Source organism: Cygnus atratus, chromosome 5 (assembly GCF_013377495.2).
Source record: "Cygnus atratus isolate AKBS03 ecotype Queensland, Australia chromosome 5, CAtr_DNAZoo_HiC_assembly, whole genome shotgun sequence".
NCBI classification, from domain to species: domain Eukaryota; kingdom Metazoa; phylum Chordata; class Aves; order Anseriformes; family Anatidae; genus Cygnus; species Cygnus atratus.
In genome coordinates, this window is record NC_066366.1 from 19702867 (window position 1) to 19730267 (window position 27401).

Below are 27401 nucleotides of genomic sequence, written 5' to 3' on the forward strand. Positions count from 1 at the left end.
GAGCGTACCAAGGGCCGGCCGGGGGGGGAGACGGGGGGGACCGGGGGGCGTCCGGGGAGTTTGTAGGGGATAACTGAGGGGCCGGGGGGGGCCGGGGGCTCCCGGCGGGCCGCGGAGGGGCCGCTCGGCAGGCGAGGAGCGGCGGATGAGCGGGGAAGGGGCGGGGTGAGCGGGGCGGGCGGGCCGGCGGGGCCGAATGGTTCCTCCCCGCCTCACGGACGTGCAGAAGCGAACGCGCTGTCACCGGGGGGGGGGGGGGAGTAGGTAACGAGGGAGCGCGGAGCCGCGAGGGGGGGGGGCAGGCGGATCCCTATTGGCCGCCGCGCCTCGGGGGCGTGTCCCGGCGGCGGGCGGGCGGCGCGGCGATTGGCTGCGGCGGGGAAAGGGGCGGGGCGAGGGGCCGCGGCGCGCGGCGTGGGCCGGGCCGGGGGCAGAAGGGAGAAGTTGGCGGCGGCGGCGGCGGGGGCAGCGCGGAGCGGCGGGGGCAGGTGAGGGGCCGGGCGGGCCGGGCCGGGCACGGCGGGGGTCGGGCACGGGGGGAGCCCCCGCCTCGGTACCGCCAGCGGGAGGGTCCCGGGCGCGTTATCTCCCCCGCGCTGCAGGCGGGCCCCGCCGCCGCCGCCGCGCCGCCACCCTCCAGGAGCAGGTGAGCCACTGACTAACGCACATTGTGCTCTCGGCGACCCCACTGTGCGTGTGACAGCGGCTAACCTGCTCCTCGGGCACCGCTGGGCGGCCGCCTCGCCTCGCCTCGCCTCGCCGGCACGACGCCTCGCACCCGCGGCGGGGCTGCGGCGCGATGAGGAGATGCCGCCCGCCCGCCCCACCCGCAGCTTCCCATCGCCGGCGAGTGACCATCACCAGCCTCAGCTCCGCCCGACCCACCAGTGAGTGACTCCCCGTCACCGGCCGCGCCAAGCCTCGCTGCCCTCTGTCCGTCCATCCGTCCCACCAGCGAGTGACTTCCCAGCGCTTGCAGTGGCAGAGCCGGACGGAGCGGAGCAGGGGAGCGGGCAGCCGAGGCAAAGAGTCGGTGGTGAAGTTGCACGGGCTGGAGCGGCCGGGTGAAGGAGAGATGTGGTTTCCCCCCCCCCCCCCCCCCCCCTTCGCCCCTGCTCCTCTCCAAAGTAAATACGCGTTAATGGACGCTGTACCAAGTTAAAGAGGCGCTTTATCCCAGCCGGTGACGTCTTGATACCCAGTCAGTGACTAACTGAACTGCTATTGCCAAGGGTGTGTTAATAGAAGAAACCATGCCTGGTATTGCCCTGGATGAGTCACCTTTAAAGAGAGACTCTGTAATCTGTTAAATGAGAAGCAGAAACGAGCCTTGCTTTCCTTTTTTGCTGTCGCTTGCTTCCCATCCCACCCCTCACCTTTGCTCCCTCCTTTCTGCTTCTAGCACCGGGGCTGTTTTGGTCCCGGCCGGGCTGCCCTGCACGCTCACGCTGTGATATCACGCAGGGGACTCTGACTTCATGGCCTGAGGAGCAGGAAGGCGAACGGGCAGGGACTCCTCCAGCTGTGCAGGGCAGCTGTCACTCGAAATCGAGGAAGTGACGAGGCAAATTGCTTCTTGAGCAAAGTTTTCTCTTTCGATTTTGAGCCCATCAAAGGAGCTGGGTAGTTGAAAAGTGTCTTTTTAGAGCATGGCACAGCTTTATCTCCTGCTTAAGCTAATAATAACCAGATAGGATTCACTGCAGCCCTCCCAGATTTCCTGAAAGGGTTTTCTGAAAGGTAGCCTCTCTTGCTTGGGCTGCTGACATGTAACCCTGGACTGTTGTACAGGTATAATCTCCTGAAGGAATCAGCAGCGCTCTGCTCAGTAAGTACTTAACCATACAGAAAAGCAGAGCGACATCCTTTCTACAGAGCAAGTCTCTTACAAAGAAATTGTGCCTGTCCCCATCTCCCCTGCCTGTGCTCGTTTGACATTTCTCCTGTCAGGTCCCAGAGGAGCATCTGCTCTTCAGAAAGGAAAATCAGTTCCTTACGTGCCTTGTGCTGATTAGGTGAGTCAAGGCACACCAGAAAGAGAGGAAAACTGCTTTAATTTACCAAAGCTGCTTTCACACTTGTTCAGTAGCCAAACGGGTCTTGTCTGATGGGGGGTGGGGGGAACAAATTTCTCAGCTTTCCCAGCCCCAGACAGCTTTCCTCTTCCCCAGCTGCACTTCCAGCTGCAGATCTGCAGCTCTCTGAGCAGGCAGGAGCACCGGTGTGGCCATGTAGAGATCAGGGTGGGGGGAAACGTGCAAGATACCAGTACCTGCGTATGGGTGTCTGTGTCCTGACAGCGTATCCGCACGTTGAAACTGAAGTCTGGCAATGCTGTACCACCTTATTTCACAGGTAACAAATCTGTACCCAAAAACGAAGGCGCTCTGCTTCTCTTTGAAGAAATAGCCCCGCGCTGCCCGATGACTAACTGCTGGAGACCCCACCGGCAGAAATGGCTCTGCAGGTTGCCCGGTTGCTCTGGCAAGGTTTGTCCCAGTTCCCATCAGGCAGCACTCGGTATGAAAACTTGCAGCTTCCCGCTACCTACGAGACCATCCTGTTCAGCTCCAGTAAGCAAAGGCAAGGGATTGAAATGAGGTTGGTTTGTTTTCCGTTTTTTTGAGTTTCTCCAGTATGTGGGGGAAGCATACAGCTGAATTCCTGTTTTTAACATTCTTTTGGCATGATTCAAAACTAACCTGCCGTGCTGTCACCTGAAATCTTCAATAAATGGTGCAAAACCCGTGTTTGGGTGCTCATTACTCTAACTCAGGGCTCAGCACAGAGCCGAGCAGCTCTGTAAGATGTATTCGGTTACCCCGACCAAGCGAAGAGGAAGGCTGTACCTACTCAGTGAAGTACCTGTCTGATACGTGTCACGTACCTCCCATCTCTGATTTTGCCTCTATATCAAGAGAAGGCAGTTTGAAAAGGAGGGGGGAAGGTGCCCTTGCGACCTGGCCGTCTCTCAAGCCAAAACCTTCGTGCTGGTGCCTTTGCCCCTGCCCTAGCTCAGGAGCCCTTTCTGAACGTGGAGCCCGCGGAGCCATGACTGCTCTGAAGAGCGCTCCTGAGCGATGAGAAAATACGCCAGGGCTAAGGCGTCCCTTCATTTAAGTGTTCAGCAGCCAGTAACCAGATTTGTAAGGTGATACTTCGGTAACCAGAGCATCCAGAAGCTAAAAGATCTTGCTGAGAAATGATGCGGTAAGATTTGGGGGAGAGGCGTGCCTTACAGGTGGGGAAGATGCTGAAAGTCACGCCTGTTAAGCTGAAGGGACTCTGTGCACCTCAAAGATTTTGCTCTTCTATTTCAGCACTTTGCAGAGGGAAGCGAGCAGGTGTAACCTGTCGTGCGCTGGGCTAGGAAGCACCTAGTGTGTTCTGTCAATAGCGTGCCAGTGGCAAATCAAAGCTGTGAGTCTCCGAGGGAGCAAGCTGGCCTGTCAGGAAAAGAAGGGCTACATGAATTGTTTAAGAGGACGTCGGTTAGTTACATGTAAGCAAGGACTTATATAATACATCTCAAAAAAAAAAGATTTCTGCTGGCAGGAGGTTCTGTTGGGAAAGAAACTTGCTCATCCATAAACAAGAGAATTTCCCGACTTCCTCTAGTGCTATATGATTATTTTTTTTCCAGGGCAAGGTAGAATGTGCTCGGTCTTTACTGTGAGACACAAAAAGGAAAACCATCACTGTGAGAACAGACAATGCTCTGCGTGGACAGACGTGCACACGTGCCAGTTCAGATAGTTTCTCTTCTCTGGCTTCAGTGAGCTGCCCTTCTAGAATCTGCACACCCGGGAGCAACAAACAGAGCGTCTGCACATCATTCAGAGAGCAAAACCAACAGGCAGTTTCTCCTCCAGTCATTCACACCTTTCCTTATGTAACTGGTGCTGAAGCGTGTGCTTTAAAAGCTGCTTGCCAAATCCAGGGGCTGGGAGGAAGCACAAATGCTTCTAGCACTCTAGATGAATTTCAAAAAAAAAGAAAAAAAAAAGAAAAACCCAACAGGACACCCAAATCCTGGGGAGCACATCCAAATACCCAACTGCTCACGGGATGTTTCAGGTGGCTGCAGCAGAGTTGTCCTTTGAGAAGCCAGCCCAGTGTGGTGCAGCACCGGTACCCCCAACTACCTTTAGCGGGGAGGATGCCTGGCTTTGCAAGCAGACACAGTATGGGGTAGATGGGTGAGGAACCGAGAATCATTTTTGTCATGCAGCATTAAAGAAAAATAAATGAGGTTTTGTCACACACAGCGCCCAACACCCCGACTGAGCGGCTTCAGAAGCGGCACAGGGAAATGACTGAACCTGAGCCTGTGGCTGAACTCCGCTCCTGCCCCGTGCCGTGTGCTGAGAGCGCCTGCAGGTACCTCACAGGTCTTAGGAAACAACGCCAAAAAAAGACCGCACGCTGGAGATGCACCTTGTGCTTCATGATGTTTGGGTGGCAGTGAGCGAGCAGCACCCCACGGCAGGGGAAGGAAGAAGCTGTCCTGCTGCCTGCGGTGCCCCGGGGACACAGGGACACGACCGCCTGCTCGCCCAGGCACAGCATCCTCCAGCCACCCTACGTACTTGGATCGCTGCCTCGCCTGCCAGTCACTTGTTCACTCTCCAGTAGGCGTCGTATGCTGGGCTTGCTTTTTTTTTTTTAAAAAAAAAAATAAAATAATAATTTGCTTTGTTTTAATCTCATAACAATGAGTAATTCCTTCCTACCACTCAGTAGTGGCCTAGAAAAAGACAGCATCGTCTCCACTGTAGCAAGAAGGCTTCTCCCAGGGCATAAAATTTTAATTAGGAACAATCATGCAGCCTTGAATTGGGAATTGCAAGCAGCGAAAAGTCAAATCATCAATAAAATATTCAATGGCAGAAATGTATTATTGACACAGCCTTTAGAGCAGATAAAAGCAGGAAGGCAGAGAGCTGCGGCGGGCGTCGAGCCTCGCCTGGTTAAATAACGCGCGCGGCGTTAAGCGCAGGCCGGCGGCACTGGACGCAGGACAAGCAGCCTGGTGGTCCCTCGCCAAGTCCAAATTCGGGAGCCAAGGGGGTGCCACCGCACGCCACCGTGTCCCCGAAGCGCAGGGCCCCTCGTGCCACGACGAATTTAGGTCACCGCCGCTGAGCCGCATGGCGGGGGGACGGCAGGGCGGCGGTCCGGGGGCTAGATTCAGTCGGTTGTTTGTTACCTTAAGGAACTCCGCCGCCTTTGTGGCTGCTGAGCGCTGGTTTTGTAGAGAAAAGTAAGAAAATCTAGCTGCAGAATGCCACCAGGCTCTCGCCCTGCGTGTCCGTAACGAAGCATCCCCCGTGGGACAGCCCTCGGGCTGGCGTTCCCCCGGCACAGAGATGTGCAGAGCGTTGGCGACGGCTGCAAATCCAGGGCTAGCACATGGCTGCAGCACTCTCTCCCCAAGGACACCCGAACCCACAGAAAATCATCTTCAAAACAACAGAAAAAACAACACCCAAACAACAACCGAGTAAGTGGTAAGGCAGGGCTAGAATGCGAGATTCCACTGCTGCTGAATTATTTTTCTGTGGTCCCCCCCCCCCCCCCCCCCGCAGGAGGTGCTGTCAGCGACGAACCTTTTCTCTTTATTCCTCTTTGATTTGCACACAGCAGAATTACGAATGGGGTCCCAAAATGAAAGAGCCCCTTTTTTAACCCGCAGATACCAGTTTTTCAGGCACGCTGTTGATTTCAGCGAACACCTCGAGTTCTCAGGGCTGGTTCGGGGGGAAACAAGGCAGCCAACGCTAAGGTAATCGGCCAAGCAGGGGAAAACGGTCTGCGTGTCCCCAGAGGAAAACCTGGCTGCGTCCAAGGCAAGCAGTTTTTCTGAACCTAGGGTTTGGGGTTTTTCCACAAGCAGCACTGAAATGCTCTTTACAACCTCCATCATGCCCCAGTACTTTCCTTGGAGTCTCATTTTAAAAGCAAGAGTAGCAAAAAGTTCAAAAAACAAGCAATCAGCGCTCTGGCCGCAGGGGACAGACTTCTTCATGCGGCTGCACGGAGCAAACGTATTTTTAACACATTTTTTCCCAACATACGTTTCCAACTCCAGCGATTCGAGGGGAAAAAAAAGGGAAGCAAATCTCGGTTCCAAAAAGACAACCCTGAAATCACATCTCCTCGCTGTTCTTCAGGACTAATCGGAGACTCGGCACTACCAGCGGCCTCCAAACGAAGCAAACCAATCCTTAAATATCGTGCAACCAGCTGCTGAACGGCAGCAGGTACTCACGCAGCGAGCAGGGGGCTCTGCCGCGCTGCCCTCGACGGCTTTCCTCTCCCCCATTAATATTTCACTCGCCCGCAGCCGCCCCTCGCTGCGGCACGGGGAAAATCCTGCGGGATGCCAGCGGCCGCCGTCCCCAGGCCCGCTGCGGTGGCACGGCCGTGCGGGGGGCTCGTGGGCACCTCCGAAAAGGGCTGAGCGAGCACGTCCAAGCGGGGTCAGAGAGCGGCAGAGCCTCGGTCCGCGCTCAGCTCCTCGGCTTTCCTCGGGGAGATGCTGGCGGGGAGAGAGCCGGCATTACCGCGTGTGCCCGGCCGGGCGTGCCGTGACGCTGGAACGGATGGGGGGGCGTAAAGGTGAACGGGAGGCTGGCCCCTTACCTGCTCATATCTGCAGCCACGTGCCGTCCCCTTCTCCTCCTGTCCTAAAATGCTCCGCGCTGCTGCTGTGCATTATTAACAAGCTGCCATGTTTCATCCTGGAGACGGCTGCCTTCTCGGCGGACACCAGCTTCATCCACTGTTTGTAAAGCACTTTGTGATAGAAAAGGGGGGAAAAAAAAAGAGCAGCACGTGCATAAGAAGCATTTGGTCATAAAATACTTACGGCTTTAATTCCCTGTGAAAAGAGGCCGCCGTGGGGTACGTGAAGCGCTCGCCGTGCCCCGTACCTGCAGCAGGGACGGCTCAGCTCCAGCAGCACGTGCAGGCTCGCTTTACACAAATCCTTTCCAAAAGATTTATTGAAAATTGAAACCAGACAATGCCGTAGCGCGCAGGATACATTCATACACGGAAAGTGTGTTTTACAGTGAACACAGCGTCCAAGTCACATTTTTTTTTTTTTTGCATACAACGGAGAGGACACGTAGAAAACAAAGACGCCGGGGCACTGGGACCCCCTGGACAAACCTGTCCCCTCCCTGGGCCCCCTCGGCCACTTTGGCTTCACAATTAAAAATACAGCAGAACCCAGTGGGACAGATGAACAGAAACAAGAGGAACTACTGGCCATCAAGGAAAAAAAAAAATAAAAAACACAACCAAAAAAACAAGAACACAAACTAAGAAAAAAAAAAAAACATTCAGTGAAATGTCACCAAAAGCGTTTCTGTCCTGCACACTCCAGCCATGGGCAGCCAGGGAGGGGCTCATCCTGCTGGCATAGTACTGATTTAAGAACAAGTTTAAAAACTAAGTGGACTTAAGGCAAAAAAAAAAAAAAAAAAAAAAAGTCTCCACACGTGTCCCTGTCTCCTCGAAGCCTGGTTGTCCCCTCTGTGGCCAGGGAATGGCTGCTCACTTCTCCCTCCCTCTTAGCACCACGGAAAGGGGGTTTCTAGTACAGGTTTCTTACAGTAAAAAAGGGGGCAGAAAGTTGTCTAAAAAAGCTGCTCGTGTGCCCCCTGGCCAGTATAAAGGCTGTTTTTAAAACCCACCAACCCATCCGATAGTCCTGGGGCATCTCCGTGCTTTCTGCTTCCCCCAAAAGTCTCTGGCTGAGGCAGCCACCCCGCAGCAGGTGCGCAGCGAGGATGGAGACGTCGGCAGGGCAGCCGTACCCAGAGCGTCCCCTCCGCTGCCCCCAAACAGGACTTTTGGGGGCTGCTGTGGGATTTGGGGCGCACGCAGCCCCTCCAGGTCGTGCAAACATCCGCAGAGGGTCGAACCCGAGGAGGGCAGCTTGGCAAACAGGACTATCTACGCCGTGCTTCGGTGCGAGGCGAGGAGGGCAGGGTGCTGGTGGTCACAGGCAGCCAGGTCGGCCCCAGGACGGATGCGTGCCTCGTGGCAGGGGTCAGCTGCTCTCAGGGACTCTCCCGCGGGGCAGTGGTACTGCAGGCTCCGTGCACGCACCAAAAGTGGCGCTGGGTTCCTCAGGCGTTCACCTGCTGGCTGTCAGGATGGCTTCAGGGCATCGGAGGCAGGTGACTAAGACGACGGAGTCCTCCCCTCACGCTAGGACAGGGCATCGCGGCCCCGCTTCTTTGCGGCGGGATGCTGTAAGGCCACCCATTTCTTCCCGTTTCACGTGAATGAGCACAGCCGAGGGAATGCCGCAGCACGACACAGGATGAGGCCCGGACTCCGGCAGCTCCTTCACCGTCATCAGCGCTGGGGCTCGCTGGGGAAAGCGCTCCGAAACGTGGCACCAGGTCCCGCCGTCCGCTTCGCCTGCTTCACCGAGCAAGTCTCATAAGCAGCCTGAGGGCAGGTCTCTGCCACAAGAGATGTCACCCGGGCCGTCCCGATGCAGCTCCGCCCTGCCGGTCAAAGGAACGAGGGCTTCTCGAAACACACCGTGGGTCTTTTGGGAAGGCCACGCAGAACGTGAGCACTGCCATTGTGTGTTAAATATGGAAAGCACTTTAAAAAAATAGAAGGGGGTTGTTTCATCCACAGGGGAAGAGGGTTGCTTTGTCTGGTCAGTCTTTGTTTTATAGTATAGTCTGTAAAAATACTCTGGCCATCCACATCCATTCACGATATAAAGCAGTAAAAAATATAATATATATATATATGGAATATGGTTTTATTTATACAGTTACACTTGCAAGGCAATCAATCGTCCACTGGCTGTGCCCTTCTACCTCCAGATGCTCTGCCTGGTTGATATGACTGCAAGACAGACAAAAATAAACTGAGTGACCCCACTGCAGTGGGTGAGCGTTCACAGAGAGAAAAACAGCACAGAAGACGTGACGTATGGAAGCACCGTGCGTCTGCAGCATGAAACCCAGCCTCGGGCTCGGGGTGTGCAGACGGACACACAGACACCACGGTCACAGGGTTGGGTGAGATGAGGACGGATGGTTTGGCCCCGAGGTGGGCAGAAATGGGGTACCGGGGGCGGGAACCGCTTCTGCAAGAGACAGAAGCTAAATCCTCCCCATCCTAACCTCAGCAAAGGCTTAGCCCTGGGGTATTTGGGGAGGCAGGACAGGGGGTAAGGAGCAGTTGCTTGGCTGCTGGAGGAGGAATATCCCCAGGTCCCGCAGGTTACACTGTCTGACTGACAAGATGCGAGCCACGGGTTGGGACAGACCTGCTCCAGCTCTGCTCCCAGCTCTCGGCTGCCCTCCAAACACGTGGCAGCGCAACCTGCACCGCTGCCGGGACCCCCTTCATTCACTTCCCAGGAGGAAAGGGGATGGACAGGGAGCCAGTGGCCTGAAAAGCAGCCGGCAGCATCCCAGGAAACCGTGCCCGAAGGACCACAGATGGCCCCGAACGCTGGAGACTGCTTCGGATGCCACACCAATGGCCTCACTGCCTCACAGCGGAGCGGAGGCCACAGGGGATAGCAGGGTACAAACGCTGCTCTCCTAATGGCATCTATAAATAGCTCCGGCCTCCCACTTCCAGCACACACACGCAGGCTCGCTCGCCACAGCCCGTTTCGCATAGCAAACCCCTCTCCCCTTCCCGCAGGCCCTCCCCGGCGCGCTGGGGGGCCCCGCAGGGACATACGCACCCTCGGGGTTCAGGCTGGACACCAGGGGCTCCGGCAGGGTCCGGGGATGGCCGAGGAGCTGCTTGGTGCTGGAGCGGGGAGGCGAGTCGCTGCTGGAGGGGGGAAACCCTGCGGGAGAGGAAAGACACCCAGCTCAGGCAGAGCTAGCTGGGCACCTGGGACTCACAGAGAGTGGATATCCCTTGGGAGAAGGGACCAGATCCCCGTGTTCCCCTGTCCCCCACTCCACAGAAGGCCGTGCAGCCCCTCTCGGTCTCTCCCCCATCCCTAACACAAGGCTGCCGGCCTGGCCTCCGTCCCCGCAGCGCCCCGTCCCGAGGGCCATGCCGTGAAAGCACGGCCACAGATCCCAGGGAGCCGAGCCGCACGGAGCCCAGGGGGAGGAAGAGCAAGGAGCCGGGGCCATTAGGGAGACATTTGGGGTCACAGGGCAGCCCCCCGTGGCCGAGCCGGTGCGCTGACCTCCGTTCCTCCGGCAGGCTGGCAGCTCACGCGGGCTCGGCTCCGGCTGGGCGTCCTCCTCAGACCTGGCCTGCCCGACGGTCACCGTGGCTCCCGTCTGCTGAATAAACTGCTGCAAATTACACTGCCTCAGCTCCTTATTTAACTCCTCCAGCTCTTGGTTCTGGGCCTGCAAAACACATTGGGGGGGACAGGGTGAGCTGCGTGCCCCCCACGCTGCTCTGCGCCTCCTCCTGAGGTCTTAGCCCTGCTCCCTGGCTCACGTCAGGGACTCGTTCCCCCTGGGGACAAGGCCATGCCACCACCTGTGGGGACTCCAGGCCAACAACAGCCACGCCGTGCTGAGCAAACTGCTGCAAACAGCCCCCCAAACGGCTCTGGAGCCCGCCAGCACCTCCGGGATACACCCCCAGGCTGCCCCCCTGCGTGGGGATGGGAATGCTCGGGCAGTAAGGACAAGGACAGCATACCACACAGCACCCAAACCCCCGTGGGACAGGAGAACCACGGGTCTTGGCGGCTTGAGCCCAACAGCTCCGGCACAGCTCGGCTCCTGGTTCAGAGCCAGCCAACCCGGGGCATTGCCAAAAAGCCTCGTGCCTGGGCACTGCGGAGACCTGTGCTTCCCCTCTGCTACTCCTTTTTCCCAGGCATGGACATAAAAACAACGCTGACCAACAACACCAGTGAGGAGACCGACTGCTGATCCCTGCCTTTTGCCTGGCTGCATTGACCCCACGCAGTGGCTATGCGAGGACCGCTTGCTCTGGCACTACCACACGTGCAGGAGCCCCTCGCCCACGCTAGACCCGTGCCTGCTTCCTTCCAGGTGTAGACCCCCTTTTTCTCCCCCTGGAGGGTCCCTCACCCCCCAGGGCCAGGTAATCTGGCCGTACCTACCTGCAGGGACCTTTCGGCTTCCTCCAGGGCCTTCTCCACGCTGGCCAGGTTGCTCTCCAGCTGCGTGCCCTGCTTGACTTTAGCTTCCAGATCCCTTTTCATTTTGGCAGCCATGTCCTCCAGGTCCGTGGGGCTCGGCACAGGGCTCTCCTTGCCCCTCTTGGCCCTCTCGGCCATCTCCCACTGGATCTCCTTCTGCAGGGCCTCGGTGCGGGCGCTCAGCTCGTAGATCCTCTGCGTGTACTCCTCTAGGCTGGCCCGCAGGCTCCTCACCCGCTCCTGCCTCTCCCGCTCGCACTCCTTCTCCAGCCGGAGCTCGCTCTGCCAGAACTCCTCCTCGCCCAGCTCCGTCTCGTTCCTCCGCACCAGGTGCTCCAGGTAGAGGATCTCGTCCTCCTGGCTGGGGGCCCGGCCGTGCTCCCAGAACCGCAGGTCCGTCTCCAGGGTGTCCCCGTGGGCCTCCAAGGAGCTGAGCTGCTCCTGCTGCCGCAGCACCATCTTAAACAGCTCCTCCTTGGAGAGCTGGCCGGCCCCGCCGTCCTTCAGCTCCATCCCCTCCCAGGCGTGCTGCCTCCAGCGGCTCTTAGCAAACAGCTCGCCGGAGCCCATGGGACCCAAGTTGAAGGTCATCGATTTCTTGGGCTCCCGGGGCCGGGGCGCCTCGGTGCTCACGGTACGGGGCTTGATGGGCAGGCTGGCCCGGATGAAAGTCCTCTCGGGAGCCTGGGGAGCGCCCTCCGAGGAGGGCCGCTCGGCCATGCTGGGGCCTGTCCGCCGCAGGATGAACTGCACGTCGTTGGCATACTGCCCGCACTTGGCCAGCGACTCCAAGGGGCACTCGAGCGGGAGGAGCTGCCGCTCCTTCTCCCGGAGCTTCTGCACCAGGACGTAGCGCCCCGTCTGACCTGAGGGCAGGACACAAGCACGTCACCCAGGGGAAAGCCGCGGCCGGTGACGTCCCCGCTGCCCCAGAGCTGGACCCTGCCCCCAGGAGGTTCCCTCTCCCCAAGAAGCACCCAGAGGTGCCCCTACCCACCAAGGATGGGGCATTTTTGTTTTGCTCTGGACACCAAAACGAGCGAGAGCATTGGGGGTGGATGGTGCCAGGGAAGCGAGGTGCACCCCAAAACCCACACAAATTCATTTTCTTCCCTTTCCCCTTCCAAATCTTCCCACCGAATCTCCCACCCATCACCCAAATCTTCCACCCATCTCCCCAGGGACACCCAACAGCACGAGCAGCTTGCCGCAGAGAGGATGGCACAAGACCCCCATTAATGGGGTCCCGTGCTGCCCCTCTTTGTAGGATGGGGCGTCTCTCTGCAAAGCTCAGTGCCTCCGCGGTCGCACTTTTGCGTGTGAAAAAGCTGAGGACACCAACTGGAGCTGCCCTGCTGTTCCCTCAGCCTGGAAGAACGCACGCCCTGGAGAGCGGAGGTGGAGGAGACATCAGCCTGCTGTTCTTTTTGGAAGGCGTGCAAGAGAAATCGGAGATACGAGGGCTTTGATCTACAGGGCTCGATCTCAAACCTGGCACAGAGGGGAAACATCGCAGCGCAAAGCCTGCACGCTAATAGGATCGCAGCATTTTGAAACTGAGCCACTAGAAGGCAGGATTGACCACAGGCAAGAGCACGGCAGGCACCGGCATCCAGGCACCCTGTCCACGCCGCTTGCAAGCTATTTATTTTGGCCATCTCCCCAGCAAGCCTCTGTGAGGAGGGATATAAACACACGGCTGTGCCAAACGGAGGGCAAGGAGTTTGGTCTGGTCTTGAGAGCTCCGTTTTAGCTCGCTCAGGTGTGCGCCGCTCACCTATGGCCCGCGCCAAAGCGATGACCACCTCCTGGCAGGTGGTTTGCTCCGAGACGCCGCAGACCACCCGCTGGATGCCGTCCACCCACACCTTCAGCTCCATCCCCGCGGCTGCCGGGCCTCAGGCACGCTGGGGCATCGCGGGACGCGGTCCCTGCGGGAGAGAAGACACAAGGAGTCAGTCCTGAGCCTCTTCTAGGGGCGATGCTCTAACAGCCTCACTTTTACGTTTGCTGGGCGCCTGGAACATCCCACCCACGAGGTGCAGCCAGAGCCAGACGCTTGCTGCTGCTCACAGATCAGATTTATGGTGTTATTGCTAAAATATCGGCGTTCACCTGCAATAAAACCCTTCTGTCTTGCCAAAAACCCCGTGCACAGCTCAGGTCTGGGCAGCGGGTCCAAGTCCTCCCTGGGTGAGAGGCACTAGGGTTTGCCCGTGTGCGTGGTAGGTCTGGGCAGCCAGAAAACACCCTGCCTATTTCTGCTGAGAGCGCAGCCTTTTAATGGATTTGTTGGACTTCCGCTGCTATTTCCCTAACAATTTGGCAGTGTGGCACTGGGGATTTTCCAAACAATATCTAAAAGGCAGAGAAGCCTCCGGCCGCCCTCCCGCCCACCCTTCCCAGCTGTGCAAAGGGAAATTGAGAGGTGTAGATGGCGCACGTTGTGCTCTATTTACCTTCCCCTCTGTTAATCTGAGAGGGATTAAGAAATGGGAAAAATTAACTGCAGCAAAATCTCATTTAGCACTCCTGCCTCTTCCAGCAGCCAAACGACCACAAGTCTTAACAAATGAAATTAAATCGACGTAATCTGCAAAGAACTCAGATATCTGGGTTTATTCTGGTTGTAAACACTCTCAAAACATTTTTTCCTCCTATGTTTTTTTGTGGAGCCTTCAAGCATCAAGCCTGTCTGAGGGACCAGGGCAGAGGAAGGTACAAAGGGTCCCAAACTGCTTTCCAAACCTAGCCCAGCTCCCAGTCCCTCCAGTTCCCCAAAGTTTGGAGACACGCCACAACCGCTGCCATCGCCCCAGCGGTGCCTGCAAGGAGCAGGCTGAAGGAAAAGCAGGTGTCAGTGCAGGGAGAAAAGCTTTATCTTCAGTTAAACAGCCTTTTTTTATTATTATTTTTTAATTTTTTTTAATTTTTGCCTCCTTGAGGAATCAAAGCATGGGCTCGAAGGCTCCCAACTTGAGCAACACGAGGCTTTAGCCGTGACACAAGGAAGGCAAAGGAGAAGCCTAGGAAAGGAAACAGTCCCACGATGCTGTTCCCACCAGCAGACCTGACGGTGCTGGGGCAGAACGACTTGTTAGAGAACAAGCCCGAAAGCCAAATCCATCCCCCGGGGAGCACTTGGGAGCAGCTGATCCAACACCAGCCTCCCCATCAGCCGCAGCAGCGTTATCGATCCCTCACTTCCAGATTTACCTGCGGAGCGCGGTGGGGACCGAGGGCAGCAGGCATGGAGCAGCCGCCACGGGCACGATTATTTGACTTGGCAGCACCGAGGGGGAAAACCAGCAGCAGTGAAGGAGCTCGGGCTCTGCCCATTTCTCCCACCAACGTTCCCTAAATGCTGTATTGGCGAGGTGGAGACCAGTCTCATTTCAGAGCATGGTTCTGCCCCGCTGTGTGGCCGCAAACTCCCAGTGAAACCGGCGCCCGCCCCCGCCACGGAGCAAAGTTCAGCGTCGCTGCCGAGCTTGGGCACCACCCGGCTGGGTTTTGCCACCCCAAAGCCACCATCGTGCCGGGACACAGGACCCCAACGCCAGCACCAGGTGGCAGGGTGTCCTGGAAAGCAATGTGCCAACTACTGGCACCACCAGCGCCAAAACCGCCCGTGGAGCCGGGCTTTTCCCGCCCCCATCCTACCCCACAGCCCCGGCGGAGGCCAGGAGTGGGTGGTTTGAAAATAAATAAAAGCAGCCGGCTGTGTTATGAGAAAAGCAACGGCCTCACCTCTCCTCGCACGAAACGTCAGCAGCTGCCGAGACGAGGGGTGACGAGCGATGGTCGGTCCGGGAGCGGGACGCCCGCGGGTCCCGCGTGGGCGAGAAGCTCCCCTTTGGGTGCAGGGCCAGCCTCTGGCAATCATTTACCAGCGTCCGGCCCACGGCGAGTGGCACGTAACCGAAAGGCAGGGAGCGGCAGCAGGCGTTTTTCCTCCGCTTACGGAGGAGTTTCGGCTTTGAGCTGCCCGTGGCGACGCAGGGGCTCGGGTATTAATGAGCTCAGCCCCGGTGTCGCATCGCTGCTGGAGGGAGAACCGAAGGAGGAGAGTGTTTTGTACCAAAAACACAACACCAGCAGCTAGCAAACCGTGCGGTGCCGGGGAAGTGCCCGTGGGTAATGCGGCTCTGAAGCTTATCTCGTGGAAATCTCTTAGGGGCTACTTGGGAAAGCGACCCTTTGAGTCTCCCCCAGCAGCAATGCAGGGAGCAGCATATATCCAGGGAGAAACTGAAGCTCACCGTTGGATCTCAGGGACAGCGATTTCTCAGCTCTCCCAGACCACGCTCACCCTTCCTGGCTTCTCCAAACCCTTTGCATCAGCATCGCCAACATGCCGCAACCCAGACCAGCCCCTTGGCCTCTCCTCTCCCTGAAAGTTCACTCCAGACTTGGAAAAAATAAATAAATAAATTTGTTTTCATAAGGATGCACAGGACATTATCTGCTCTTTCACTGCAGCGTTATCTTTGCTCCTATAAAAGCTTTCAAAAACACAAACCTCCACCTCATCCCAAAGCATCGCCTCCTTTGTAGCCACTGCTGTCAAATTTCTCGTACAAAGTTATTTGCCTTTTCTTAGCCGTAAAAGTTTTTTCCCTTACTGTCAAAAGAACATGCGCGTATAGCAATTAGAAGGCCATTCCTCCACGTTTTCCTCCTTTATCTTTCTGTCTTCTGATTTTTTTTGGAAAACTGATCTAAGTGAGGAATGCTGCACGCGGCTTGCTCTGGGTATTGAAGCCCTTCTGCCCATCTAAAGTTAGCCGGTTAGAACCGCTGCTCCCCGGGGGGAGGCCGCCTTCCGGCTGCCCCCGGTTGCGCTCGCAGTGCTGCCGCCATAGGGAGCCGCTTTGATCACGAACCAAAGCGCAGGCAGCTGTAGGGCCTCGCCGGCCACCCCCAAAAAGCACCGGGAAACAAGCAGGTGGCTGCTGCGCCGGTGCGAGGACGCGTGACAGCCGCTCCCACAAGCTGCTCTTATGTTTTACCCCCCCCCACCCCAGTCTATTTCTAAGTCATTTTTATTGGAAGCAGATTAACGAAGTGACTAATTTTCTGCTCCCTTCCCATGTGACCGGTCCTAAATTGATGGTATGGATGATTCACACAACTTCTTCGACAAATTTCCTAACTGGGAGTTGGAATTTCAAATGCTGGCACTGAAAAAAAAATAAATAAATTAACACTCCCAGATCTTACAGCTTTATTTTTTGCTGCATCTTAGTCTAAATTGGAAAAAAAAACAAGCTCAAAAAAAATGTTCAGACTCGATTTGAACAAAGCTGCAACTTCACATAAATCAAGGCTGCTTTTAAAGCTCAGGGTTTGAAGCCAACTTTGGGTTACCTTGATTAAAAGAGGGAGCAATCAGTCCTCCTGCTAATCGAGGTGTTTCGCAGCAACTGGCTCGACACAGCTCTGCAGCAGAGGCAACAACCAAATTTTAAGCCTCACCCTTCGGCCGGCCAAGCTTGCTCCTCGGAGCTGGCAGTGGCAAGGCTGAATTTGGGCAATCAGGAGGGAGATGGGCAGGCGTGGTGGCTGCAGGTGCTCCGAGCCCTGGCCAAGAGCAGGGCCTGCTAAAGCAGCAGGAGGTGGAGGGGTTATTTCTGCAGGTGAGAGGATGCACGCTTTGCATAGCTGGGTTTGGTGCCCTGCAGATGAGCAGGGCATGTCCCAGCCGGCTCATAAACACCCCACGGGTGCTTGCAAGAGCCTCATGACCTCCTGGGACCTGAAACATCATGCGGCCAGCCAAGAAAATCAGCTGGCTGCCCCGATTACAGAAGCACGTACCTCCACCGACTTGCAGGGATCTCTCCTGTCCCCTGCAGGGGCTCCCAGAAGCTGACCCAGCACCTTCTGGCCAAGGCTTTCAAGTTCATTTCAAATGCAAGCACCTTTCTCCCCTAATTTTTCACCCGTAAGGAAAAATGTCTGTTTAGAAAACATCAGTTTTGCACCCAGCAGCTGCTTTTGGCATCCTGAATGCCTTCACCAGGCACCACGTGGTTTCCTAAGAGGACGCAACACCCCTGTCCTGCAGGCTGAGCCCCTCCAGGCTCCAGGGAAAGCCTCCTGCAGACACCCCCAGTTCACTGTACTGGCACGGAGGGAAGGACCAGGAGGGGACCTCAACACCTTGGTGGTGCTGAGCACCCAGGGACACATTATCCCACACCGCCAAGATCTGGGCCACGCACTTCTAAGCGGTGCTCAACAGAGGAAACAAAACTGAATCACCATTGAACACAGCAGCCAGTGTATTTTCTAGCAGAGCTTTTCTTTGGAGATCGGGTTCTTTTTTTTTGGATCTCTTCTTGCCATTTCCAAAACAGGACTTGGCCAGCTTTAAAGAGGTGGTTAAAGGTGCTCAGCGCCTCCCAGAGAAAAGGGACTGGTGCGGGGCTAGCGCTGGGCTGGCAGGAAAGCACCAGCACAGACAGAACTTCTGGGCAAGTCTCATTACGACTTCAAACGGCCAGCAGACCAGCATTTCACCTTTGCCCAGTTTACAGGTCAGGGTTTTGGCTGGGGATAGGGAGCGGTGCTGGCACCCAGAAAACACCAGCACAGGTTCCCAGCCCCTCTGCCGGGGTCTCACGCCGCTTTACCGACCGACAAACCGAAACGCGGGCAGCAGGGAGAAACCCCATCAGCAAGTCCTGCTTTGAGAAGTCCCTCCAGAGCAGGAGGAGGTCTGCAGAGAGCCCATCGGCCAGGCTTTGAAATCCCTGTTTGCACCACGGTTGCCACAGGAGTGCCTCTGGATCCAAAGTCAAATGCACACAATTTATTATTTTTTTGAAGTCCGTAATTAGGGCTGCCGTGCTTGATAAACACGAATGAAATCCTCCCGGGCTGCTCTGCTCTTCCCTCGTTAACCTGAGCAGCGGCCCCGTGCCCGGCTCCTGCCCACGGGGCTGGCAGGGTTTCGCCTGGTTTGCAGTTTCACCCGCCCAGCATTGCTGAGCTCCGGGTCCCGTGCTGACCCCCTGGTCATCAGGCAGCACCTGCACGGACGGTGGGGTGCTCCTGGAGACGGGTCGTGCTTCAAACCCAGCCCTGAAAGGGGTCTGCATACAGGCAGGAGTATCCTCAGCACCCTGCGGTGAGCAGGGAGTTGGAGGCGACAGGAAAAAAGGTAGAGAAGATGGGAAAGCTGCACCTGGAGCAGCCAGCCCAAACAGCACTCATTTCATTCCTGATTTGAACCTGAACTTCTCACTTGTCTTCTCAGCATCTCCTGGCCCCACACTGCAGCTCCCTCTAGCCTGAAAGCAGAGGACCACTGCGTCTTCATTTCCAGCCCTGAACTGTTCATGACAGACCGAAGCCAGCAGGTTCAGAAAATGCTGCAAGGTTTCGAGGTCCTGCACCAGCGCTGGGAGCTTCCAGGGGACCAGGAGCCCGCGGAGGAGGATTCAGACACCCAGCTGCTGTGGATGGGGCAGGACCACCCTGCTGGACCACATCCAGGTGGTTTTGGGGTGATTGTGGCCAGTACCTGGGGACAAAGCCCAGCCTGAAGAGGTGGGGACGGGAGGCAAGGTGCGAGAGCTGGAGAAGACAGGCATATAGGAAGCAACCTGCACGTGTGAACCCATGCTACAGGAAACTATTCAAGGAGAAGACAAAGAAAAAAACCACACAAGTAAATAGCAAGTGGCGACAGGAGTGGAGGAGCAGCCACGTGCCCCGCAACCCTGCATGTCTGAGTGCTGGCAGTGACTCACCGCCCGTGATCAGCTGCTGCGGTGACACATCCAGCAGCTATTTAACGCTTCCCCAGGTCCCTCCCCACCCGAGGTACCAGCCCAGCTCCTGGGCACCCAAGGGAAGAGATCGATCCTGCTTGCCCACATACGAACCCGCCGCGAGCTCCTGGGACTGCAACACGCCTGCTCGAGCACTGCCACTGCTTGCCAAAAGCCTCCCATGGGAGCAAAGGCTCCCTGTTACTCAGGGGTGGAGAGGAGACCAGAGCAGTAGGTCTGCAGAGACCCCAAGCCTCCTGATGGCGCTCATCCCACAGCCCAAGCCCAAATGGAGGGGAAAGGCTGTGGCCTGGGTTCCCCTCCAGCCCCCTGACAGCCTCCTCCTGCCTCGGATCCTCTTTCGGAGGAGCATCTCCAGCTCTTGTTGGGGCGTTGCAGGGACAGGGCAGCTCTTCCGGGCCCTTCCTTGCCACGTCCATGGAGCCACGGTGACGGACGTAATGCCAGCTGCAGCTCTTTTTCTTCACCCAGCACGGGTGGAGAAGATCAGCCGCGGCTCTGAACAAGCTGTCCGGCCATGGCCAACCCTGAGCAGGAGGCAGCGCTTCCAGCAGAGCCAACCTGCTCAAAGGTGGAAGCGAGCAGCGCTGGACGAGGACGAATGGAAGAAAAACACTTCAGGCCCTGCTGAGCACCCACGGTCACTCCCACTGCCGCAGAGCAAGGCCCGGCCAGAGCCACGCAGCCCCATGTCCTGTGGGGCCTCTCAGCGGGGCCATGCTGTATCACTCACAGACCAAAATGTCACTCGATACCAAAGCCACGGACCCAGCACCACGGAAGTCCACCGGAACCCCGAGCCAGACGCTAGGATCTTGCGGAAGACTCATTTACGGACAGCCACAAACAAGGGCTCCCCAAGCAGCACCCTGGATGCCTGCCCCATGCGAGCAACCCCCCATTACGAACAAAATAGAGGCTCTGGGATTTTCTGCCCCGCTTCCTCTCCCAAATTACAGGGAGGAGCAAACCCAGGCCAGAGTGCCCAGGGCGGACCCACGAGGCCGGGGAAGAGCTGGGGGCTGCCTGAGCTCCTCCTGATCAGGAAACCGCCTCGGGGTCATGTCCTCAGGCAGGGATTTGGGCGAGGGAGGCTCAAGCCCCAGCAGGCTGGCTGATGTGCCCAAAACCACAAAAGCCTCACCCCATGCCAGCTCCACCTTCCCAGCCGCCAAGTTTTGGGTCTGCCACGGCATCAAACCCGACTTTTTTCCCCCCACCTCTCTTTAACCAAGCCAAGATCGCATCCGAGCAGCCCCCTCTAAAGGGAGCCGGGTGGCCACCGAGGTGGGAGGTGACAGTGACACCCTTCCCGGGGTCCCACGGTGGCCTTGTTTGAGGCCAGCGGGTGAAATAATGACTAACCGCTTCCTGCCCGGCTGACAACGCCAGAGCAGTGTCGAAATGTCAATAATCGCGGGCAGCGATAACACTGCAGGCACGCCGTGGACCTCGCCAGGAAACACTGCCACTTGATTCAATCGCCGCTGCAGGGCCAGGGAGGGGATGTTTTTTTTTTTTTCTCCACGGCTTCGCCGCGTGGCCCCCCCAGCATCCTCCTTATGGACCAGTGACACAGGCGGGCTCCATGCCAGGCACACGGCTGCAAATCCCCAGCCCAAGGCAGGTGGCCCAGAGATGAGCAAAGTCTTGGCTGGTCCGGGCCACGGCACCAACTGAAAGCTCGTTATAAATTAAAGCAAATTAAAAAAAAATAACACCTACTGCTGTAAACACCGAGAGCTGGCCAGGTGGATTTGCAATGGGTGAGCGCATGCGCGCACGCAGCCTGGATGAGCTGTCTTCCTCACCTTAACACGGTGCATTTCTCCCACACAGCATTAATGGCAGCTATCCACAGGGGGAGAAGAGCAAGGCTGGCTATTAAAGCCAGCCATAAAGATTAAGGTTTACGAGGGAAACATTAGCAGCACCTGCTATTGCTGTAATCATTATGATCAACCTCAGACACATGAGCAAAGAGCACCTTCATGAAAGCAGCTGAGGGTGAATCCCTAGCAGTTTCTTCCCAAGGGGGTGAAGCAAAATTAGCAGCAGCATCTAGATTAGAGAGGAGAGAGGAAAGGCTCTTGCACGTAAGCCAGATCTTGCACTTCCACGCTCATTTTTTCTTGTGCAATGAGCCCGCTCAGATGCTAAGCCCCTGGGAGGAGGGGCTGCGAAAGCATTTAGGTGTCCAGCTCCCAGCCAAGGCTGGGATCCAGACTGACCCAGGTCAGCCCTGAGGATGGGAACTCAACACCTTTCAGGGTTGCACCCCTCCAATCCTTTCCTAAAATTATTGCCTTTACTTTTAATAAATAAACAAACAGTGCTTCCTTTTCAGCTGTCAAAAGCAACACTGAACCTGCAAACGTTGCCCAGCTGTGAGCCCCGGCACAGCAGCTCTGGTATGCCCAAACGCTGGTCTTCTTTAGGGGACAGTTTTCTGGGGAGCACTCGCAGTGCAGCTCGTACAAGCCAGGTTCTGAGGGGTATCAGACAACACAACTGCAGCGTGCATCTGCCAGGAACCCCAGCATCTCCACCGCGTCCACTTCCCACAGCAGCCAAGACGAGAAGCATGATGCAACTCATGAATATTCCCCTGTTATTACACACAGACCATTCCCCAAGACAGAAAACAGCTTATATTTATCATGACACGGGATGCAGGAGGAATGCTGCAAATCTGGAGATGCAGGAGCCCGGTTCAGCCTCGGAAACGCTCAGAAATACCCAAACTACCTGCTTGTTCCTCTGCTGCTCCTCCCCAGCCAAAGGCGGGGGGAGATGGTCCCTATAAAAACTTTTAAAGGGATATTATTGCTGCTGCACTTCAATTACTCATGCTGCTTTCTGGAAACAGCTGTAAGCTTTAAAGTCCTGTAAGTTTTAAAAGTCCCTATTAGGCAGCAGAGCTCTGATGGGCCATAGGCCACTTCTCCCATCTGCTCCAAATGTTTTGCTTTATTAACTCCACTAAGATGGATTATTTCTCTAGATGGGTCACTCACTGCCCGTGATTTTGCTCCTCGAGCAGCCACCGCACATTATTACGGGGCACAGCTTTGCTCCTGCTGCCCTACATGCTGGCTTCTTCACTGCTCCAAACGTCGGTCTCACCCAGGGTCCTCATGCTGCTCAAAGCCATCGCTTGCGGTGAGCAGAGAGGGGAAGGAGATAACCAAGCAAGCACCCTGACAGCAGGTCTGGACAGCGTTAGGGAGAGGCAGCCAACATGGAGACATCCACCGGAGGCATCTGCTGCTTTATCAGAGAAACCTGAGATTTGGAGAGCAGCACCGCTAAGCCCCCAGAGTTAGGGCATTGGTTTTGCTGCTGTTTGAGCAGGGGAAGGCAGCGCAGCACCCGCGGCTCCCTGAAGTCACAGCGTCCTCGTGGTGCTCATACAATTCAGAGGAACTGCCACCAGCGATCCTCTTCCCACCCCAACCCTCATCGCAGCAGAGAAGGCGATCAAACTGGCAACTACAAAACCAGAGACATCCTTCCAGGTTGTTTTCCATTTGCAGAGCAACTCGGTCTCCTACCCTCTCCGAAGAGCAGCCGCGCGCCAAGGACGCGCCGCCGGGCACGGGAGGGAGCGCCGAGGATGCACTAATGAATATGCAGGTGCACGCCGCCACAAATGTTTATTTATAACTCCGTAGGATTAAAAAGGCCTTTAATGACCACTTGCGGGGAGCTGAAATTGCTTCTTTCTTTCTCTCTCTCTCTCACAGACACGGAGTGAAATGAACAAAAGAGCCGGAATTAATCCAGGCTGAAACTTTTGATAAGGCGCTTGTGTATTTTGGGAGTCTCTGCTTTCACGGCACCTCGCGTGTGATTAATTAGGTGAAGGTGCCGTCCGTCCCAACCTGAACCCACGCAGAGATAACGAGCTCTCTAAAGCACTAAAATGGAGGTGCATCTTCAGAGAGCCAGCTCCGTCCCTTATCTGGCGCACAAACGCAGGGGGCTATCTTTTGCTACCTGCAAAAAAACATTTGCCTTTCGGGTAACAGCTCTGCAAAAAGAAATGTTGGCGAGGGCCTGGGCAGGGAGCAAGGAGCCATCTGTCGGGGGTACAAGTCGCTGTCTTTCAACAAGACGGTGTTTTAAAGCAAGATGGAGGCAGCGGAGGTTAGTGCTGCTCGACCCATTTTGATCTCCCGACCAGCCTCACTCGAGGCAGCGACCCCCTGGTCTGTCCCGCGTGTCTGTGCGGAGAGGGAGATGCAATAAAAATCCTTTATTTTTTTCCCCCCACAGGAGTGTTTAGGTGTTTAAGCTGTATGCGATACAGGCTCATCTCAGGTTGCTTCTGGAAACCGAGCCTTCAGAGCCTTTTACCCTAACTTCTCTGTGCTCTCAGGTCATTAAAAGCCTAAATGAACTAAAAGCGACAGCGCCGAGTCCAACATCACAGCCTCAGCGATTCCCAAACCACCATTACAACACTTCCAAAACTACCAGAGGTGAAGCAGCCTCTCCTCGTCCAGCCCAAGCGTATCTGCCTCTTCACAGAAAGGAGCGCTGCCACCTCCAAACAGAACTTGGGGGGGGGGGGAATCAACAAGTGAGAACAGCAAGCACGAAGCCTCCAAAGCTACACCATCTCTATCCTGTAGAGATGCCTCTGGTGTTCGTCCAACTCCCCGCACACCACCAGCAGCCTCAGGCAAGCATCCAGAGGCAGGGACGAGCTCCCCAGCAGGCACACGCACCTCCTGGGGAGATGCTGGGGGAAGCAATTCCTGGCAGGAATCACGAAACCAGCAAAACCCTAAAAAAGTGCTCTTCCAGAGCCTCCCTCCGCACATCAGCCACGTGGTACAGGACACCTCCGGGGTGGAAAGGGACTCCTGGCCCCAAAATGCTCGAGAGAGTGCCATAGCACCAAAGACACCTGACCCAGTTCAACTTAGGAACTGGTCCCAGAGCCCTTCCTGTCCTCAGTCCTCCCGGGCACGCAGGAGGCACCTTGGGGCCGCGGGGAGGTTTTAGCACACAGCTCCTAAAACCGAGAGCTCCAGCAGGTCCTGCACTGCAATGGGGATTACAAAGAGGCAGAGGAAACCACCCCAAATCCAGGCAGCGTTCGCCTGCCCCAGCGCTTCCAGCTCAGGGCTGATCCACCCATGTCTTCAGGTAAGAGGTTTTTTTTTTTTGAAGCAACAAGTTATTCTAGATGACTAGCCCAGGGCAGCTGGAAGCACCCCAGCACCCTCAAGAAAGTGCTGACTCCAGCCCACAAAAAGCAAGATAATCAGCTGCTTTTAGAAGCTCATGAGCTTGGCACCTGAAAAATGGACGGGCATAAAATTGTTAGCAATCATTTACAATAATAGGATTTTCTTAAAAACCCTGCGTGTAGATGCATTTACGCCTTAATTTGACTGCGCAGGTTTACAAGGGCACAGACAAGTTGCAACAGATAAAGGAACATCCTTTAAAAAGATGCTCTTAAAACCTACATGCACAGAGGTAACACCAAAAACATCCCTCCCACCTTTAAAACCGGGCACAGGCCAACCCATCCCCAAGCGGCACCTGGACTTCTTTCTAGGTCAGGGTGCTGAGCACAGGCACCTCAAGCCTGCGGTCCCACAGCATCGCTCCCCTACCCACAGGGGGAACACTTGGGTCACCTCCAAGCCACCGCTGAGGTTCCTCCCCCAGCAGAAGAGCCGAAGAGGACGGGGCAGAGAGGCTGGAAAGCTGCGGAAGATGAGCTAGCAAGGTTTCCAGCTGACACACTCGGGCAGCCTTTCTCTGCAGCGTGGTGCAAGGGCAGCCACGACATGTCTCCACTTGGTATCCAAGGACATATACACCAGGTATAACCTTGGTATCTTCGCTAATTACACCACTCTACCTTTTTTGGCCAAGCTGCCTCGCAGAGAGCAGGGAACCAAGTGCCCTCGGATGATTCAGCCCCGCCGTCACCTCGCTGCTTTCACCAGCCGCAACCCGCTGCCAAAAGGTTTGGTCAAGGCTGGCAAACTCCCCAGCACGTTCACTTGGGCCTGCAGGTAACCAAAGCTACCGAGCACAGCTGTAAATTGCTTTTCTTCTCAAAGAGAAGAAAAAAATAGTAATAAAAAATGGATTTGGTGCCGCTGTTGGCTTACGATCTCAGGGACAAACTCTCTCAGGTTGCCCTCTTCAAAGGGGTCACCCTTTTCCCCCTTCCCCTTTTCATCCAAGGGGAACTAATTCCCTGTTACCTGTCTCACATTCAGTCACGGGGGTTTATTTCTTGGAGCGCCCGGACCCCCCTGCCAGGAGATGGGGGTTTCGGAGCACGGCACGGTCCCGTCCCTGCCCTCCATCCCCACGAGGGTGCGGACGCTCCGCCGAGGCTGCCCCGAGCATCCCCCAGGATGCTGCAAGCCGTGCACTCCGGGCCTTGCAGCTGTTCCTGAAAAAGTTGCCAAAAGGCTTCTGCACGTGGGGACCCCCCACTTTCCGCGTTATTTATTTTGGGGCAGCGCGGGGCGGCCGGCAGGGAGGCGTGCCGAGAGGGGCCAGGCGCCGTGCTCGGGCTCCCGCGGCAGATAACCACGGCGGTGGAGCAGCGTGGGGACACGGGCAGGGGATTCTTGGCATTCCAGCCAGCACCAGGGAGGGGTGAGCTTCTCCACCCCATCCCGACCTGCACGGCCCCCCCTGAGCTGGGCAGCCCCTTCCCCAGACAAGCAAGGCGAGCAGCATTCGGGGCTGGGGGTGAGGGGTGCCTTTAGCACCGCCTGTAGCCGAGCCCCTGCGCTCGTGCATGGTGCTGTCAGCATCCCCTGGAGCCTGCCCTGGCTCTGCTCGGGGAGCAGCCAGAGCTCCCCTCGCCTCTTCGGATCCCCTCCGGTCACTGCTCTGCGAGAAACCCCTGCAAACGCCGCCGATGCCGTCCCGAGGGGAGTATCGCGTGCTGTGCCGATGCACCTGCTCCGCTCGAGCAGGAGGAAAGACAACGCCACCCCCGAGCTCCCCCCTGGGATTTTAGGGTGCAGTGCGAAGCGTTGTCGCAGGGCAGGGAGAAGGCAGAGGCCAGTTTGCTTCTCGACCCGCAGCGCGCTACGAGGAAAGTTACAAAACAACCTGCTGAGTGCCACCGAAGTTCACCAAAGGCATCAGAAGTATGCAGCCAGGAGCCGAGCGCTTATCTAGCCCAGTGCCTGAGGAATTTAACCCCTCTCTGCACCACGGATTTGGAGACGCTTCTGCCCTTCCTCCCGGCAGAGGAAAGGCAGACGGACAGACGGTTCCTCCGCCTGGCTGCAGACCCCGTTTGTGGCTAGGCTCAGCGCTGACACCCCAAACGCACACAGCCGAGCCCCCGTGGCTGCTTTACCCGATGCTGCCCTGCACTGCTGCTCCTTCAGGTGGATTTCAAGGCGCCGTGCTGGTGGCAGGAGGCGCTGGGGACATCAGGTACACCGCGGTGTTGTCCCCAAGGTCCTGCTGCCACGCCGAGCGCCCCGCCATGCGGATGGCACCGGGTCCCTGGTGCTTGGAGCAGCTCTGCGCAGCCCAAAGCTGCTCCAAGCCACCCCAGCCCCAGCTCTCCAGAGGTCGGTGTCCACGGCCCCGAGCGGCGGCAGATCGCGGCCTCCCTGCCTCCTCGCGCCACCAAGGGAGGCTGGCCTCGCCGGGGCAGTTATATTCGCTTCGCGGCCTCCCGACAATGGGATTAGAGCCTTCCCCAGCCAGCCCCTCGGAGCCGAAACGCCAACCAGGAATGGAATACCTGCGGGTTGCTCCGGGAGACTGCTCCCAACTTATTTCGGAGGACGGAGGCTGGCAAAGCGCCACCTGCCTCCGCCGCGCCGGGGAGGCTGCGGGGCCCTGGTGCCGGCTCCTCCGGCAGCCTCGAGGGAGAGAGGCGGCGAGCCTCGGGGCCGCTGCGAGCCCCGGTGCAGCAGCAGCAGCAGCAGCAGCAGCAGCAGTCACAGCAGCAGCAGCAGTCACAGCAGCAGCAGGGCCTCGCTGCCCTCCGCGGAGGCTCAGCGGGCTGCTGGCAGGGCCTGCGGTGCCGCAGGGATGCCGGAGGCTCCCCGGGGAGCGCCGGGGCCGCGGTGCGAGGCACTCACCTGCAGCCCAGCCCCGCGCTGGAGGCCGGGCAGGACGCGGAGCCCCCGCAGCCTCCCGCAGCCTCCGGCGCCGCTCACGCCGCGCCCTCCCGGCCCCGCCCCCGCCCCGTGGCCCCGCCCCCTTTCCCCGTGGCCCCGCCCCCCGCCCAGGTGAGCCCGCCCCTCCCCCTCCCCTCGCCCTCCAGTCCTCAAATTTTGGCTTTTTTTTTTTTTTTTAATTTTTCATTTTGGAATAAGCAAACCGATGGGGAACGACCGCGCCAGGGCGTGCGTTTGTTTCCTCGGGGGGCACGGAAGCAAAGCGCAGCTTGGGGAGACCGGGGCGGCCTCCACCATCCCGGCCTCCAGCGTGCCTCCAGGGGA

At 57.2% G+C, this 27401-nt stretch overlaps 1 protein-coding gene and 1 long non-coding RNA gene across 3 annotated transcripts; one reads left to right on the forward strand and one right to left on the reverse strand.

Moving 5' to 3' along the window:
* The first annotated feature begins 408 nt into the window (after positions 1 to 408).
* On the forward strand, positions 409 to 4257 carry LOC118250767 (uncharacterized). Its single transcript, XR_004779531.2, has 3 exons — positions 409 to 488; positions 2356 to 3502; positions 3644 to 4257. It is a non-coding gene; the product is annotated as an uncharacterized LOC118250767 (long non-coding RNA).
* A 2699-nt stretch (positions 4258 to 6956) lies between these two features.
* Positions 6957 to 27138, reverse strand: LOC118250832 (ras association domain-containing protein 8). Of its 2 annotated transcripts, none has more exons than XM_035552303.2 (6): positions 27039 to 27138; positions 12918 to 13071; positions 11102 to 12006; positions 10202 to 10370; positions 9740 to 9847; positions 6957 to 8883 (listed from the first exon to the last, which is right to left on the reverse strand). In XM_035552303.2, exons 2-6 carry the CDS (start codon positions 13018 to 13020, stop codon positions 8852 to 8854), a joined length of 1317 nt encoding a protein of 438 aa, XP_035408196.1. In that variant the 5' UTR covers positions 13021 to 13071; positions 27039 to 27138; the 3' UTR covers positions 6957 to 8851. The 2 variants fall into 2 exon arrangements, with proteins under 2 accessions (XP_035408196.1, XP_050566824.1); XM_050710867.1 differs by lacking the exon at positions 27039 to 27138 and adding an exon at positions 26696 to 26771.
* Positions 27139 to 27401: the final 263 nt, after the last annotated feature.